This window comes from Mustelus asterias, chromosome 28 (genome assembly GCF_964213995.1).
Source record: "Mustelus asterias chromosome 28, sMusAst1.hap1.1, whole genome shotgun sequence".
Classification (NCBI taxonomy): domain Eukaryota; kingdom Metazoa; phylum Chordata; class Chondrichthyes; order Carcharhiniformes; family Triakidae; genus Mustelus; species Mustelus asterias.
In genome coordinates this window covers 27,141,785-27,159,448 of record NC_135828.1, presented here as the reverse complement: position 1 = coordinate 27,159,448, position 17,664 = coordinate 27,141,785, and the positions used below count along the sequence as shown (strand labels likewise).

Sequence of the window (17,664 nt, the reverse complement as noted above, 5' to 3'; positions counted from 1 at the left end):
CATTCGGCCCTTCGAGCCTGCTCCGCCATTCATTACGATCATAGCTGATCATCCAACTCAATAGCCTAATCCTGCTTTCTCCCGATAACCTTTGATCCCATTCGCCCCAAGTGCTATATCTAACTGCCTCTTGAATACATTCAATGTTTTGGCATCAACTACTTCCTGTGGTAATGAATTCCACAGGCTCACCACTCTTTGGGTGAAGAAATGTCTCCTCACCTCCATCCTAAATGGTCTACCCCGAATCCTCAGACTGTGACCCCTGATTCTGGACTCCCCCACCATCGGGAACATCCTCCCTGCATCTACCCTGTCTCGTCCTGTTAGAATTTTATAAGTCTCTATGAGATCCCCCCTCATTCGTCTGAACTCCAGCGAAAACAATCCTAACCTAGTCAATCTCTCCTCATACATCAGTCCCGCCATCCCCGGAATCAGCCTGGTAAACCTTCGCTGCACTCCCTCGAGAGCAAGAACATCCTTCCTCAGAAAAGGAGACCAAAACTGCAGACAATACTCTAGGTGTGGCCTCACCAAGACCCTGTATAATTGCAACAACACATCCCTGCTCCTGTACTCGAAACCTCTCGCAATGAAGGCCAACTTCAGGTTGATAGTAAATATTCATCATGGAGTGCGGTTACAAGTGGTGTACCTCAGGGATCTGTTTTGGGGCCACTGCTGTTTGTAATATTTATTAATGATCTGGATGAGGGTATAGTTGGGTGGATTAGCAAATTTGCTGATGACACCAAAGTCGGTGGTGTGGTAGACAGTGAGGAAGGGTGTCGTAGTTTGCAGGAAGACTTAGACAGGTTGCAAAGTTGGGCCGAGAGGTGGCGGATGGAGTTTAATGCGGAGAAGTGTGAGGTAATTCACTTTGGTAGGAATAACAGATGTGTTGAGTATAGGGCTAACGGGAGGACTTTGAATAGTGTGGAGGAGCAGAGGGATCTAGGTGTATGTGTGCATAGATCCCTGAAAGTTGGGAATCAAGCAGATAAGGTTGTTAAGAAGGCATATGGTGTCTTGGCGTTTATTGGTAGGGGGATTGAATTTAGGAGTCGTAGCGTTATGTTGCAACTGTACACAACTCTGGTGCGGCCGCACTTGGAGTACTGTGTGCAGTTCTGGTCCCCACATTACAGGAAGGATGTGGAGGCTTTGGAGAGGGTGCAGAGGAGGTTTACCAGGATGTTGCCTGGTATGGAGGGGAGATCCTATGAGGAGAGGCTGAGGGATTTGGGATTGTTTTCGCTGGAAAGGCGGCGGCTAAGAGGGGATCTTATTGAAACATATAAGATGATTAGAGGTTTAGATAGGGTGGATAGTGATAGCCTTTTTCCTCTGATGGAGAAATCCAGCACGAGGGGGCATGGCTTTAAATTGAGGGGGGGTAGTTATAGAACCGATGTCAGGGGTAGGTTCTTTACCCAGAGGGTGGTGAGGGATTGGAATGCCCTGCCAGCATCAGTAGTAAATGCGCCTAGTTTGGGGGCGTTTAAGAGATCCGTAGATAGGTTCATGGACGAAAAGAAATTGGTTTAGGTTGGAGGGTCACAGTTTTTTTTTTTTTAACTGGTCGGTGCAACATCGTGGGCCGAAGGGCCTGTTCTGCGCTGTAATGTTCTATGTTCTATGTTCTAACATACCATTTGCCTTCTTTACCGCCTGCTGCACCTGCATGCTTACCTTCAGCGACTGGTGCACAAGGACCCAGGTCCCGCTGCACACTCCCCTCTCCCAATCACCTCTCATTCTCCCAAACTCCAATAAGGAGAGGCCCAATGTGTTCAACCATTGCTCATTCCGGGAATCAGCCTCGTGAACCTTCTCTGGTCCCCCAGTACAAATATACCCCTCCTCAAGTGAGGAGACCAAAACTGTACGCAGCACCCTCAGCAATGCTCAGGACAGTTGTCGCAAAACATGTCTCTCCCCCCACCCCCACCCCGCCCCGCCCCCTATTTAACGCAGCAGTTTGAACATTGTGTTCACATTCTGCAGATTTTAACGGATCAGGGCGTGAGTTGATACCTTGGCACCAAGCCTCTTGGAGTACGTATATATCAAAATAGAATGGGCAGACAGCCCCTTCTAGTGGTGTAGTGGGTTAATGCACTCTAATGGAACATTGGAATAGAATCAGAGATCATTCCGGGCTTCAGCGATCTGGGCCTGTGCTAAAGAGGTAACAAGAGGAGAGGAAGGGGGCAGAACTCACACAGTGCAGAAGGAGGCCATTCAGCCCATCGACAACAATCCCACCCAAGCCCTATCCCCGTAATCCCACGCATTTACTCTGCCAATCCCCCTGACACTAAGTGGCAATTTAGCATGGCCAATCCACCTAACCCACATATCTTTAGCGTGTGGGAGGAAACCCACGCAGATACGGGGAGAATGTCCAAACTCCACACAGACAACGACTCAAGGCCGGAATCGAACCTGGGTCCCTGACGCTGTGAGGAAGCAGGGATAACCATTGTGCCACCATGCCACCCAACTAATCCCACCCCCTCCCGCCCTTATTAATCAGTGAGGCCTTAAGAGAGGCGCATGCTGATAAAAAGGGACCTGATTGTGATGCTTCTGCAGGTGAATAGCCTGATGGTACTCACTAATGAGCATGAAGAATGGCCATTGTGATGAAGCGCAGAGCCTTTTGGGGCCTGCCCCATCTCCATTCCATTGGGGAGGAGTTGGTGATGAGTTATGATGTCCTGCCCGAGAATGTGTGTTTGAATTTTGTTTGTGTTTTCTCTCTCCCCAGAACAACAGAGACGCTTGAACGCTGTGACAGGTAGGGGGAGCTACCCACTTTATCCAGTAAATTGTAAGTTTCGATTTGTAAAAAATCTTCTATTCTGCAAAAGGTCTGTTAGTGCCAGGATTGGAGCAAAACTGCACACAATACTCCAGGTGTGGCCTCACCAAGACCCTGTATAATTGCAACAACACATCCCTGCTGTTGTGCTCAGAGAAACTAGAAGCAGGAGTAGGCCCTTCAATCCTGCTCTGCCATTCATTTTGATCATGGCTGATCATCAAATTCAACATCCTGATGCCCCCCCATATCCCTCGATCCCTTTAACCCCAAGAGCTACATCTAATTTCTTCTTGAAAGCTCAACGTTTTGGCCTCAACTATTTTCAGTGGTAGTGAATTCCACACATTCACCACCCTCTAAGTGAAGAAATTTCTCCTCACCTCAGTTCTAAAAGGTTTATCCCTTATCCTCAAACTATGACCCCTAGTTCTGGACTCCCCCCACCATCAGGAACATTCTTTCTGAATCTGCCCTGTCTAACCCTGTTAGAATTTTATAAGTTTCGATGAGATCCCCTCTCACTCTTCTAAACTCCAGTGAATATAATCCTAACTGACTTAGTCTCTCCTCATATGACAAACCTGCCATCCCAGGAATCAGCCTGGTAAACCTTCGCTGTACTCCCTCTATAGCAAGGACATCCTTCCTCAGATAAGAACACCAAAACTGCACACAATACTCCAGGTGTGGCCTCACCAACTCCCTATACAATTGCAGCAAAACATCCCTATCCCTATACTCAAATCCTCTCGCTATGAAGGCCAACATACCACTTGCCTTCTTTATTGCCTGCTGTACCTGCGCGCTTACTTTCAGCGACTGATGCACAAGGACTCCAAGGTCTCATTGGATATCCACCTCTCTCAATTTACACCCATTTAAGCAATAATCTGTCTTCCTATTTTTGCTACCAAAGTGGATAACCTCACATTTATCCACATTATACTGCATCTGCCATGCAGATACCCACACACTCAGCCTGTCCAAATCACGCTGAAGCATCTCTGCACCCTCCTCACAGCTCACCCTCCCACCCAACTTTGCATCATCTTCCAATTTGGGGATAATACATTTAGTTTCCTCTTCCAAATCATTAATATATAATGTGAACAGTTGGGGTCCGAGCACAGATCCCTGCGGAACCCCACTAGTCACTGACTGCCAATCAGAAAAAGACCCATTTATGCCAACTCTTTGCTTCCTATCTGCTAACCAGCTTTCTATCCATCTCAAGACATTACCTGCAACCCCTTGTCGAAAGCCTTCTGAAAGTCTAAGTAAACCACATCCACTGGTTCTCCTCAGTCAGCTCTACGAGTTACATCCTCAAAAAATTCCAATAGATTCGTCAAGCATGATTTCCCTTTTGGAAATCCATGCTGACTTTGTGTGATTATACCACTGCTTTCCAAATGCCGAGTTATGAAACCCTTGACAATAGATTCTAGCAAATTGAATCCTCTCGCTATGAAGGCCAACATATAATTTGCCTTTTTTATTGCCTGCTTCACCTGCATGCTTATTGTCAGTGACTGGTGCACGAGGACACCCAGGTCTTACTGCACATTCCTCCCCCTCTATTCATAGCCTTTCAGATGATAATCTGCCTTCCTGTTTCTGCTACCCAAGTGGATAACCTGAAGTTTATCCAAATGATACTGCGTCTGTCATGCCTTTGCCCCACTCACTCAGCTCAAACTCACAACCTTCCGCTTAGCTGCTCTGGTGACCCTGGTCCACCTGTTGGAAGTGGGTGGGATCGTATGGATTCATCCCAATGCTCTGTAAAAACCAGGAAAAAGGGGGTTAAATCTGAAGGTGTGAGATTTAATTGAGCTTGCGCAGAGGAGGTTTTATCAGGACGGTATCCAGGGACGAGGGAGTTCAGTTCGGCACAGGGGGATCGAGCAGAGACAGTGAAGGGAGATGTAATCCTCGGTGTTCAGAATGATGTTTTGATCGAGTCGATGGGGGAGAAACCGTTCAGAGAGTCAGCAATCCGAGAATTCGGATTTCACATAATCGGCAAAAAAAACCCACCAGAGTAGAAATTCAATTTCTTTTTTTACGCACAGTAAGTTCTGGAACACACTGCCTGAAACGATAGCGGAAGCTTCCAGAATGATTTTCAGAAAAAGAATGTGGGGAAAGGAAATGGCTACGGGCCACTGGGGAGAAAGTGGGGGCGAGAGGGGAATTGGGTAGCTCTCTCTTCCAAGAGCCAGCAGAGGCAGTGATGGGCAGAGTGGCCTCTTTTTGTCCTTTCACAGTCTAGCAAAAATTGAATAGTTTCAGAACAGAATAGAATCATAGAGCACAGAAGGAGGCCATTCAGCCCATCGAGTCTGCTCCGGCAATAGTCCCACCCAGGCCCTAGCCCCATAACCGCATGTATTTACCCTGCTAATCCCCCGACACTAAACGCATATTAGCATGGCCAATCCACCTAACCTGCGCATCTTTGCACACTCGGGGACAATTTGGCATGGCCAATCCACCTAACCGACACATCGTTGGACACGAAGGGGCAACTTAGCATGGCCAATCCACCTAACCTGCACATCGTTGGACTGTGGGAGGAAACGGAGCACCCGGAGGAAACCCACACAGACATGGGGAGAACATGCAAACTTCGCACAGACAGTGACCCAAGCCAGGAATTCATTGAATCATCGAATCCGTACAGTACAGAAGTCTGTACCAACCACAATCCTTCCCAGGCCCTATTCCCGTAACCTCACATATTTACCCTGTTGATCCCCCTGACACTAGGGTCAATTTTAGCATGGCCAATGAACCTAACCTGCACATCTTTGAACTTGGGTCTCTGGTGCCGTGAGGCAGCAGAGTTAACCAGTGTGCCAGCGTGCCAGCGTGCCACTCCTGTATGCATCTTGCAGCTGAGTCTGGGATCACCCGAGAAGGTGTATTCCACAAATGACCTTCCCAAATACATGGCAAAGTAGAGGATACACAGAGTGTCGGCATCATGGGGTGGGTGGGTGTGTGACAGAGAGGATGGAGGGAGGGAGAGCGACTGAACCGTTTGTCAAGAGTCTGGGTTGACAATTGTACCCAGCTCTCTCTCCTCGACAACACATCACTCCATTTGTGGCGAGTACAATGTGAATCAGAATTAGATTATGTTTTCATAAAGGGAACTCTCGACTTTTCACCTGATGCTAACTTGTCCAAATCACTGGAGAATACGATCAGTCAGCAAACACTGGCCACTGCTGGCTTTCCCAGTCAAACTGTGCTTAATCCCAGAGGTTCAAACCAGGATTCAGCTTGCTTCCTAAATAGGAATTGTGTGGCCCAAATGGTTTCAACATTGCTGCATGTTGGTGTATTTCTGTCGCTGCGCATATTTCTGATTTTTATTTTCTTCCCAGATTCGGCACCAGACACACTAACTGATCACGGAGCGGCAGTCCCAGCCGCAGAGGTTACCCTCCCTCCAGTCCACACAAGCCAGACGATGGAAAGCAAACACGAGAGATCGGCATGGATACCTCAGTCTTCCTTCATCGCGCCTGAGGATCTCGGTATCAAGGTGAGAGAGGCACACACTGACATCAGTGAGATCCTTCGATAGCTGGTGGAATGCTGCTCGCTCCCTCACTCCCTCCCCCTCTCTTGCCTTCCCCCCGCTATTGCTCCCCCGGCTCTCCACCCCGCCCCCCCCCCTCACCTCCAGCTCTCTCACTCCTCCCCTGCCTCGCCGCCGCCCCTCTCTCTCTCGCCCCCCCCCTCCTCCTCCTCCACACCCCTCCTCCACCCTCCCCTCCTCCGCCCCCCCCCCTCCTCAGCCCCACCTCCTCAGCCCCCCCCATCTCAGCCCCCCCCTCCTCCGGCACCCCCCCCTCCTCCGGCCACCCCCTCCTCCGGCCCCCCCCCTCCTCCTCCGGCCCCCCCCCCTCCTCCTCCGCCCCCCACCCCTCCTCCTCCGGCCCCCCCCCCTCCTCCTCCGGCCCCCCCCCTCCTCCTCCGGCCCCCCCCCTCCTCCTCCGGCCCCCCCTCCTCCTCCGGCCCCCCCCTCCTCCTCCGGCCCCCCCCTCCTCCTCCGGCCCCCCCCCTCCTCCTCCGGCCCCCCCCCTCCTCCTCCGGCCCCCCCCCTCCTCTTCCGGCCCCCCCCTCCTCCTCCGCCCCCCCCCCCTCCTCCGGCCCCCCCTCCTCCTCCGGCCCCCCCCTCCTCCTCCGGCCCCCCCTCCTCCTCCGGCCCCCCCTCCTCCTCCGGCCCCCCCCCTCCTCCTCCTCCACACCCCTCCTCCACCCTCCCCTCCTCCGCCCCCCCCTCCTCAGCCCCACCTCCTCAGCCCCCCTCCTCCTCCGCCCCCCCCCTCCTCTTCCGGCCCCCCCCCTCCTCCTCCGGCCCCCCCCCTCCTCCTCCGGCCCCCCCCCTCCTCCTCCGGCCCCCCCCCATCTCCTCCGGCCCCCCCCCCTCCTCCTCCGGTCCCCCCTCCTCCTCCGGCCCCCCCCCTCCTCCGCCGCCCGCCCTCCTCCGCCGCCCCCCCCCTCCTCCGCCGCCCCCCCTCCTCCGCCGCCCCCCCTCCTCCGCCGCCCCCCCTCCTCCGCCGCCCCCCCTCCTCCGCCGCCCCCCTCCCCCGCCCAGCCCCGTCCCCCGCCCAGCCCCGTCCCCCGCCCAGCCCCCTCCCCCGCCCAGCCCCCTCCCCCGCCCAGCCCCCTCCCCCGTCCAGCCCCCTCCCCCGCCCAGCCCCCCTCCCCCGCCCAGCCCCCCTCCCCCGCCCAGCCCCCCTCCCCCGCCCAGCCCCCCTCCCCCGCCCAGCCCCCCTCCCCCGCCCTGCACCCCTCCCCCGCCCAGCCCCCCTCCCCCGCCCAGCCCCCCTCCCCCGCCCAGCCCCCCCCTCCCCCGCCCAGCCCCCCTCCCCCGCCCAGCCCCCCTCCCCCGCCCAGCCCCCCTCCCCCGCCCAGCCCCCCTCCCCCGCCCAGCCCCCCTCCCCCGCCCAGCCCCCCTCCCCCGCCCAGCCCCCCTCCCCCGCCCAGCCCCCCTCCCCCGCCCAGCCCCCCTCCCCCGCCCAGCCCCCCTCCCCCGCCCAGCCCCCCTCCCCCGCCCAGCCCCCCTCCCCCGCCCAGCCCCCCTCCCCCGCCCAGCCCCCCTCCCCCGCCCAGCCCCCCTCCCCCGCCCAGCCCCCCGCCCCCGCCCAGCCCCCCGCCCCCGCCCAGCCCCCCGCCCCCGCCCAGCCCCCCGCCCCCGCCCAGCCCCCCGCCCCCGCCCAGCCCCCCGCCCCCGCCCAGCCCCCCGCCCCCGCCCAGCCCCCCGCCCCCGCCCAGCCCCCAGCCCAGCCCCCCTCCCCAGCCCAGCCCCCCTCCCCCGCCCAGCCCCCCTCCCCCGCCCAGCCCCCCTCCCCCGCCCAGCCCCCCTCCCCCGCCCAGCCCCCCTCCCCCGCCCAGCCCCCCTCCCCCGCCCAGCCCCCCTCCCCCGCCCAGCCTCTCCGCCCAACCCCCCTCCCCCTCCCCCTCTCCGCCCAACCCCCCTCCCCCTCTCCGCCCAACCGCCCTCCCCCTCTCCGCCCAACCGCCCTCCCCCTCTCCGCCCAACCGCCCTCCCCCTCTCCGCCCAACCGCCCTCCCCCTCTCCGCCCAACCGCCCTCCCCCTCTCCGCCCAACCCCCCTCCCCCTCTCCGCCCAACCCCCCTCCCCCTCTCCGCCCAACCCCCCTCCCCCTCTCCGCCCAACCCCCCTCCCCCTCTCCGCCCAACCCCCCTCCCCCTCTCCGCCCAACCCCCCTCCCCCCCTCCGCCCAACCCCCCTCCCCCTCCTCCGCCCAACCCCCCTCCCCCTCTTCCGCCCAAGCCCCCCTCCCCCTCTCCGCCCAAGCCCCCCTCCCCCCCCCCCCCGTCCCTCTCTCCTTCCCCCCTCCCCCACCCCCCCCGTGCTGTGGGTTGGAGAGCTCGCTGAATGCTCTGTGTAACACTTCCCTCTCTATCTTCTGCCTTGCAGAATGTCGAGAGGCCCAAGGATTGGTACAAGACGATGTTCAAACAGATTCACAAAGTCACCAAAGGTAATGTGGTCAGGGGCGAGTGAGGCTTCTGAATCCCAGGCTCCCAGTCCCTCGGAATCACGGAGCCTCCGTCCCCCATTCTGTAACACCTCGTGCAGTTATCACCTTCTGCCAGTCCGATGACTCAGAGGAGAACTCGGACACTCGATCCGGTGCCGGGTCTTTTCTCTGGAAAGGCTGCTGGGTGATCTTGTGATCTTTCTGGAAGCTTCGATAGGGCAGCCAGAGTCTCCACCTGTGGGAGAGACTCGGGTGGATGAATTTAGGATGGTGGCTAAAAAAATCCAGCAGGGAGTTGAGGAGAAAGGTCTTTCCCAGAGGGTGGTTAGAATGGGGAACTCTCCCAGTGAGATACATTGAAAGGGAAGCTGGATGAAGAACGGAGGGAGGATTACAAGGATGAGCGGGTGATGTGGTTCGAGGTGGCAGGAGGCTCATGTGAGCACCATCACTAGCATTGACCCGATGGGCTGAATGGCCTCTCTCTCTGCTGTTTAATTGGAGATTTTTCTCCATCCTGCGCAGTCAGATTACAATATTCGTCCAGTAACAGCAGCTGGGATGTTGGCAGTGGTTTCTGTTCTGCCTCCTCTGTGAGCACCTCACCTCAGTCCGAAAAAGTTTCCCCCTTATCCTCAAACTGTGACCCCCTCGTTCTGGACTCCCCCCGCCATCGGGAACATTCTTTCTGAATCTCCCCTGTCTAATCCTGTTAGAATTTTATAAGTTTCTATGAGATTCCCTCTCACTTTTCTAAACTCCAGTGAATATAAACCTAACCGACTTAGTCTCTCCTCATACGACAGACCTTCCATCCCAGGAATCAGCCTGGTAAACCTCCACTTGGAGCGCACCGAGACCCTCCCCCACAGGGTGAGACACACTCTGAGCGAGACCCTCCCCCACAGGGTGAGACACACTCTGAGCGAGACCCTCCCCCACAGGGTGAGACACACTCTGAGCGAGACCCTCCCCCACAGGGTGAGACACACTCTGAGCGAGACCCTCCCCCCACAGGGTGAGACACACTCGGCGCGAGACCCTCCCCCCACAGGGTGAGACACACTCTGAGCGAGACCCTCCCCCACAGGGTGAGACACACTCGGAGCGAGACCCTCCCCCACAGGGTGAGACACACTCTGAGTGGGAGACCCTCCCCCCACAGGGTGAGACACACTCTGAGTGGGAGACCCTCCCCCACAGGGTGAGACACACTCTGAGTGCACTGCGACCCTCCGTGTTCAGTTAAACTGGCCCCAGTCTGTGTGGTGTATGATGCACTATCAATCGAGTCGAGACTAGTTGTGAGCAAGACAAACAGGCTTTTATTGGCAAGAACTTGGAGCCGTCCCTGTCGGTGATCGGGTCTGAACTGAGGGCAAGGGGGGAGGAGCCACCGCCTTTATACCCAGACCAGGGGGAGGAGACTTGGGCGGAACCGACAGGGATGTGCCACATATACAGGTACTGAGAAATACTAACTACGGTGGTTAACCACTACAGATAACAGTGGTTTACCACAGTGTAGTTGTGTGGACTCTGCCCCGTTACTCTGGGATGCCGTTAGCTGTACTGTTGTATTGGGTTTGATTCCGCTCTGTTCACCTTTTCCTTCAGGGACTTGCGCCTCTCTTTCCGAATGCTTTCTTTTCTGCTCCCTTTTCAAGTGACTTCTTTCCTGCAGTTTGTCTTCCCACTTCTCAGTCTTCATTATTTTTTTTCTCCTCTGTGTTTTGTGTCTCTCGTTTTGCTGTCTTTCCACTCAGACACTCCTGAGGAGAATCCGTACCACCCCACATACAGCTTTCCCGAGCTTCCTGATCGCCAACAGGAAAGAGAAGGTATTGTGTGTCTGCGAGTGTGTGTGTGTGTGTGTGTGTCTGTGTCTGCGTGAGTGTGTGTGTGTGTTGTATATGTCTACGAGTGTGTGTGTGTGTGTTGTATATGTCTACGAGTGTGTGTGTGTTGTATATGTCTACGAGTGTGTGTGTGTGTGTTGTATATGTCTACGAGTGTGTGTGTGTGTGTTGTATATGTCTACGAGTGTGTGTGTGTTGTATATGTCTACGAGTGTGTGTGTGTTGTATATGTCTACGAGTGTGTGTGTGTTGTATATGTCTACGAGTGTGTGTGTGTTGTATATGTCTACGAGTGTGTGTGTGTGTGTTGTATATGTCTACGAGTGTGTGTGTGTATGTCTGTGTCTGCGTGAGTGTGTGTGTTGTATATGTCTATGAGTGTGTGTGTGTGTGTGTGTTGTATATGTCTACGAGTGTGTGTGTGTTGTATATGTCTACGAGTGTGTGTGTGTGTGTGTTGTATATGTCTACGAGTGTGTGTGTGTGTTGTATATGTCTATGAGTGTGTGTGTGTTGTATATGTCTACGAGTGTGTGTGTTGTATATGTCTATGAGTGTGTGTGTTGTATATGTCTATGAGTGTGTGTGTGTGTGTGTTGTATATGTCTACGAGTGTGTGTGTGTGCATATCTGCATCTGCGTGAGTGTGGGATGAGGCTTGGAGTGTTTAAACTCTGAACCCACAATTGTTCCAAGCTGTTTTTCTCTCTGATGTTTCATGTTTAGCTGGTTTGCTCTCCGCCTCTTGCTTGTTTGTGGTTTGCCTGTAGATGATGCATTTAATCTGTAACTCTCCAATGAAATGGAGCAATGTTAGCGGAGCATTGCTGTGTGACAGTAAGATCTGTCTGGTTGTGTAATGAGCTTCCTGACTGTATATCCAATGATTGGGGCGCAGACCATGCTGGCTGAATGAGAAGCAGTGTGGGAACTGGGTGGGCTCCTGGGATTGGGATAGCTGCTTATGAAAAGGACAAACAGGGACTAGATGGGATGAATGGCCTTTTTCAGTGCTGCCATTTCTATGCAATTCTATATTTACTCGTTTCCCTTTCCCCGAACAAACATAAACGGGTCAGAATGAGGAGAGACCCAAGGGTTTGGGGAGGGGATTTGAGGGTGGTTCAGTGGATCTGTATCTGAATTTCCTGGGTCCAGTGCAGATAAGTGGCATGGTGGTACAGTGGTTAGCACTGCTGCCTCACAGCACCAGGGACCCAGGGCGGCACAGTGGTTAGCACTGCTGCCTCTCAGCCAGTGACCCAGGTTCAATTCCCAGTTTGGGTCACTGTCTGTGTGGAGTCTGCACGTTCTCCCCGTGTCTGCGTGGGTTTCCTCCGGGTGCCCCAGTTTCCTCCCACAGTCCGAAAGACGTGCTGGTTAGGGTGCATTGGCTGTACTAAATTCTCCCTCAGTGTACCCAAACAGGCGCCGGAATGTGGCGACTAGGGGATTTTCACAGTAACTTCATTGCAGTGTTAATATAAGCCTATTGTGACACTAATAAATAAACTTTAAAACTTCTTCTCAATCTGGCAAAGAGGGCACTCATCCCTAATTGTTCTTGAACTGAGTGTCTTGATCAGCCAGGCTATGGCTCTGGAGTCACATGTAGGCCAGGCCAGGTAAGGACAGCAGATTTCCTTCCCTAAAGGGGCAATCCGGCCTCCGAAGACCATCTTGTTTTTGTTGAATTAATTGAATTCCAATTCCGCAGCTGCCGATGTGGGATTTTTTTGGACGATTGGTCCAGACATTTGGATTTTTGGACTCTATTTTGGTCTACGCTACGCTGTTAATCTCAGTCTGAGTTGGGGCTGACAGATTTGAGCCCCCCCTGGGATTGGGAGAGCAAATAAAATTAAGGGTCGGAGGCAAGGGGGGGTGGGTGTTCCTTGCAATGCTAGTGGCTGTTGGCTGTGATTCCTCATGCAGTTGAATAGCCTGCTCCTCATCTAACTTGCCCGTGCATGACTGAGCCGCAGGTGGTTTGAGGATGCCCCACTCTGAACCCTCATGCCTTGAGTCAGGAAGAAGTCTTAACAACACCAGGTTAAAGTCCAACAGGTTTATTTAGTAGCAAAAGCCACACAAGCTTTCGGAGCGCCGCCCCTTCGTCAGGTGAGTGGGAATTCTGTTCATAAACAGGGCATATAAAGACACAAACTCAATTTACAGAATAATGGTTGGAATGCGACTACTTACAGCTAATCAAGTCTTAAAGGTACAAACAATGTGAGTGGAGAGTGTGCTCACGTGAGAACACCATCCACCAGTTACACGGTACACACTCTTGCAACTCGGCCAACGTTGTCTACCTGATACGCTGCAGGAAAGGATGTCCCGAGGCATGGTACATTGGGGGAACCATGCAGACGCTGCGACAACGGATGAATGAACAGCTCTCGACAATCACCAGGCAAGACTGTTCTCTTCCTGTTGGGGAACTTCAGCGGTCACGGGCATTCGGCCTCTGATATTCGGGTAAATGTTCTCCAAGGCGGCCTTCGCGACACACAGAGTTACTGAGCAGAAACTGATAGCCAAGTTCCGCACACATGAGGACGGCCTCAACCGGGATATTGGGTTCATGTCACACTATGTGTAACCCCCACAGCTCGCCTGGACTTGCAGAATTTCACTGGCTGTCTTGTCTGGAGACAATACACATCTCTTTAACCTGTCTTGATGCTCTCTCCACTCACATTGTTTGTATCTTTAAGACTTGATTAGCTGTAAGTATTTGCATTCCAACCATTATTCTGTAAATTGAGTCTGTGTCTTTATATGCCCTGTTTGTGAACAGAATTCCCACTCACCTGACGAAGGAGCAGCGCTCCGAAAGCTTGTGTGGCTCTTGCTACCAAATAAACCTGTTGGACTTTAACCTGGTGTTGTTAAACTTCTTCCTGTGTTTACCCCAGTCCAACGACGGCATCTCCACGTCTTGAGTCAGGAAGGCAGAGGAAGCAGTGGTTTGTTCTGAAGAGTTTCAACCTGCTTTCTTTCCCCTCCCCACAGCAGATGAAAACCCTTACCGACCCAGCTACACATTTCCCGAGACAACACCCAGCCCAAAGTCTGAAGGTAACAGGAAAGAATGGGAGCTGCCATCCACCAAACTGATTCCTTCCCCCGTCATCGCCCCCCCCCCCCTCCCCCCTCCATGGGTTTCATTAAGTTGCTAACTGAACTGGCTTTCGCTGTGCTTGTATCTAACGGCTGTGGTGTGCTGACATTCTAACATGCTAACGGTGGCACAGTGGTCAGCACTGCTGCCTCACAGAGCCTGGGGCTTGGGTTTGATTCCAGCCCTGGGTGACTGTCTGTGTGGAGTTTGCACTGTGTGGGTTTCCTCCGGGTGCACCAGTTTCCTCCCACAGTCCAAAGATGTGCAGGTTAGATGGATTGGTCACGCTAAATTGTCCCTTAGTGTCCAAAGATTTGATTTATTATTGTCACATGTATTAACATACAGTGAAAAGTATTGTTTCTTGTGCGCTATACAGACAAAGCATACCGTTCATAGAGAAGGAAACGCGAGAGTGCACAATGTAGTGTTACAATCATAGCTAGGGCGTAGAGACAGATCAACTTAATGCGAGGTAGGTCCATTCAAAAGTCTGACAGCAGCAGGGAAGAAGCTGTTCTTGAGTCGGTTGGTACGTGATCTCAGACTTTTATATCTTTTTCCCGAAGGAAGAAGGTGGAAGAGAGAATGTCCGGGGTGCGTGGGGTCCTTAATTATGCTGGCTGCTTTGCCGAGGCAGCGGGAAGTGTAGACAGAGTCAATGGATGGGAGGCTGGTTTGAGTGATGGATTGGGCTACGTTCATGACCTTTTGTAGTTCCTTGTGGCCTTAGGCAGAGCAGGAGCCTTACCAAGCTGTGATACAACGAGAAAGAATGCTTTCTATGGTGCATCTGTAAAAGCTGCTGAGAGTCATAACTGACCTGCCAAATTTCCTTCGTCTTCTGAAAAAGTAGAGGCGTTGGTGGGCTTTCTTAACTATAGTGTCGGCATGAAGGGGACCAGGACAGGTTGTTGGTGATCTGGACACCTAAAAACTTGAAGCTCTCGACCCTTTTTACTTTGTCCCCGTTGATGTAGACAGGGGCATGTTCTCCTTTACGCTTCCTGAAGTCGATACAATTTCCTTCGTTTTGTTGACATTGAGGGAGAGATTATTGTTGCCGCACCAGTTCACCAGATTCTCTATCTCATTCCTGTACTCTGTCTCGTCATTGTTTGAGATCCGACCCACTACTGTGGTGTTGCCAGCAAACTTGAAAATCGAATTGGAGGCGAATTTGGCCACACAGTCATAGGTGTATAAGGAATATAGTAGGGGGCTGAGAACACAGCCTTGTGGGGCACCGGTGTTGAGGATGATCGTGGAGGAGGTGTTGTTGCCTGTCCTTACTGATTGTGGTCTGTGTGTTAGGAAGTTCAGGATCCAGTCGCAGAGGGAGGTGCCGAGGCCCAGGCCACAGAGTTTGGAGATGGGTTTCGTGGGAAAGATATGCAGGTTAGGTGGATTGGCAATGCTAAATTGCCCCTTAATGTCCAAAGATATGTGGTTTAGGTGGATTTGTGCTGTGGGGATTCTTTATTCCCAGGTAGGCAGCAAGTAGTTACAGAGATAGGTGCATCTTGGTTAAGCAAATAACACAAGGATGTGATTTCTCTTTGAATCCCAGCTCTGTTAGTGGAGGTTTTGCTCTGAAGAATCAGCAAATATTGCCGGATAAAAGCAAGTTACTGCGGATGCTGGAATCTGAAACCAAAAGAGAAAACGCTGGAAAATCTCAGCAGGTCTGGCAGCATCTGTAAGGAGAGAAAAGAGCTGACGTTTCGAGTCCAGATGACCCATTGTCAAAGCTAAAAGGCACAGAAAGTGGGAGATATTTATACTGCAGGGGGAGGGAATGAAAGATGAGTCATAGCCACAGAAACCAGGGAAACCGGTTAATAGCTGTCCACAGAGAGTATCCAGGGTGTGAATGGCCAAACGGCAGAGAAGCTAAAATGAAGATGGGGGGGAATGGATGGGACAGAGGTAAGATTTAGGAAAGGAGAAGCAAAGGGGGAGAAAAGGTAAAGGCATTTTCTCTTTTGGTGGGAGCAAGTATTGCTGTATCATTTGTCCGAGTAATGCTAAGCTACGCTGTATGAAGTTGGCCGAATACCTTGGGGTAACGCTGTGCTTCTTGTTGGCTTTGGTTCTCTCTGCACACACACTGAGAGACACAGCGAGGACCGTGCTGCGTGTGCGACAGTGGTTGAGTGCTTTCCTTGACCCCTCGCCTTGCATAGAACATAGAACATAGAACATTACAGCACAGAACAGGCCCTTCGGCCCACGATGTTGTGCCGACCTTCATCTGAAACCAAGATCAAGCTATCCCACTCCTTACCATCCTGGTGTGCTCCATGTGCCTATCCAATAACCGCTTAAATGTTCCTAAAGTGTCTGACTCCACTATCACTGCAGGCAGTCCATTCCACACCCCAACCACTCTCTGCGTGAAGAACCTACCTCTGATATCCTTCCTATATCTCCCACCATGAACCCTATAGTTATGCCCCCTTGTAATAGCTCCATCCACCCGAGGAAATAGTCTTTGAACGTTCACTCGATCTATCCCCTTCATCATTTTATAAACCTCTATTAAGTCTCCCCTCAATCTCCTCCGCTCCAGAGAGAACAGCCCCAGCTCCCTCAACCTTTCCTCATAAGACCGACACTCCAAACCAGGCAGCATCCTGGTAAATCTCCTCTGCACTCTTTCCAGCGCTTCCACATCCTTCTTATAGTGAGGTGACCAGAACTGCACGCAATATTCCAAATGCGGTCTCACCAAGGTCCTGTACAGTTGCAGCATAACCCCACGGCTCTTAAACTCCAACCCCCTGTTAATAAAAGCTAACACACTATAGGCCTTCTTCACAGCTCTATTCACTTGAGTGGCAACCTTTAGAGATCTGTGGATATGGACCCCAAGATCTCTCTGTTCCTCCACAGTCTTCAGAACCCTACCTTTGACCCTGTAATCCACATTTAAATTAGTCCTACCAAAATGAATCACCTCACATTTATCAGGGTTAAATCAGTCCTTGCATGGACTGTATTTCATCTTAATTCGACTAGTTTGAAGGAATTAACTTCACTGCCTGGAAATATAAGTTCAAACCCAAATAACCCAACACTAGATCAGGTTGTATGTTTTACAATAAGCAAGGGCCTTGATTAACCAATCCATATTGCGTGATGGTTTTGTTACTCCGGTCTAATAGATTTAAGCATCACCTGGTGGTGGTCCTGATCTGCACAGGGGGGCTGGAGAGGGTGGGTGTGCCCTGTTTTTGACATCCCAGACACTGGGAAAGGAAATGGGTCAAATTTGCAGCCTTCCCTCCTTCCTGGCCTGAATGTGTGTGTGTGTGTGTGCAGAAGGAGGGTAGGGTTGGCCTTGAGTGTGAGGCCCCTCCAAGCCGAATAGCCTCCGCTCGCAGGTGGAGTGCTCATGTTTGTGGTGCACCCGGGAAAAACCCCTTGGCTTTAGGTGGGAGAAGGGTTTCTGTGTGGGCTCCATGTTAGCACAGCTGTCCACTCGCATCCTTCATTTCCGCTTCTCCGTGTGTCCCTTCTCGGATGCGTGTTCCTCCTTTTCATTTTGCTCCTGCCTGTTCTCATCATCCATTTTCGTTCCTTCTTTCCATTTCTTCCTTTAGAAAAAATCACTTACACCCCAACCTATGTCTTCTCAGAGATTGCCCAGAGAGAGATTCTCGAAGGTACCTTTATCTCCTCTTCTCAGCTGTCTCGTGTGCCTCTGGAGTCCCCCCTCCCCCTCCCGCAATCTCCTCTGCATCGTGATCAGAAGCTGTTGCCTCAATGCCCAACGCGCCCTCTCCACCTCATGGCGCTGGGCAACGGGGG

The 17,664-nt window shown here is 53.1% G+C and overlaps 1 protein-coding gene across 43 annotated transcripts in view; it reads left to right on the top strand.

Moving 5' to 3' along the window:
* Positions 1-17,664, top strand: part of LOC144480343 (sorbin and SH3 domain-containing protein 1-like) — a 127,454-nt gene that overhangs the window by 10,061 nt on the left and 99,729 nt on the right. For 25 of the 43 annotated variants that reach the window (XM_078199745.1, XM_078199741.1, XM_078199737.1 and 22 more), the window contains exons 3-8: positions 2,777-2,806; positions 6,229-6,389; positions 8,799-8,862; positions 10,629-10,703; positions 13,743-13,808; positions 17,457-17,519. In XM_078199745.1, coding sequence (XP_078055871.1) covers positions 6,315-6,389; positions 8,799-8,862; positions 10,629-10,703; positions 13,743-13,808; positions 17,457-17,519 — 343 coding nt within the window. In that variant the 5' untranslated portion in view covers positions 2,777-2,806; positions 6,229-6,314. The remainder of the gene's footprint in view (positions 1-2,776; positions 2,807-6,228; positions 6,390-8,798; positions 8,863-10,628; positions 10,704-13,742; positions 13,809-17,456; positions 17,520-17,664) is intronic. The other 18 variants (XM_078199758.1, XM_078199739.1, XM_078199740.1 and 15 more) reach the window with 8 other exon arrangements.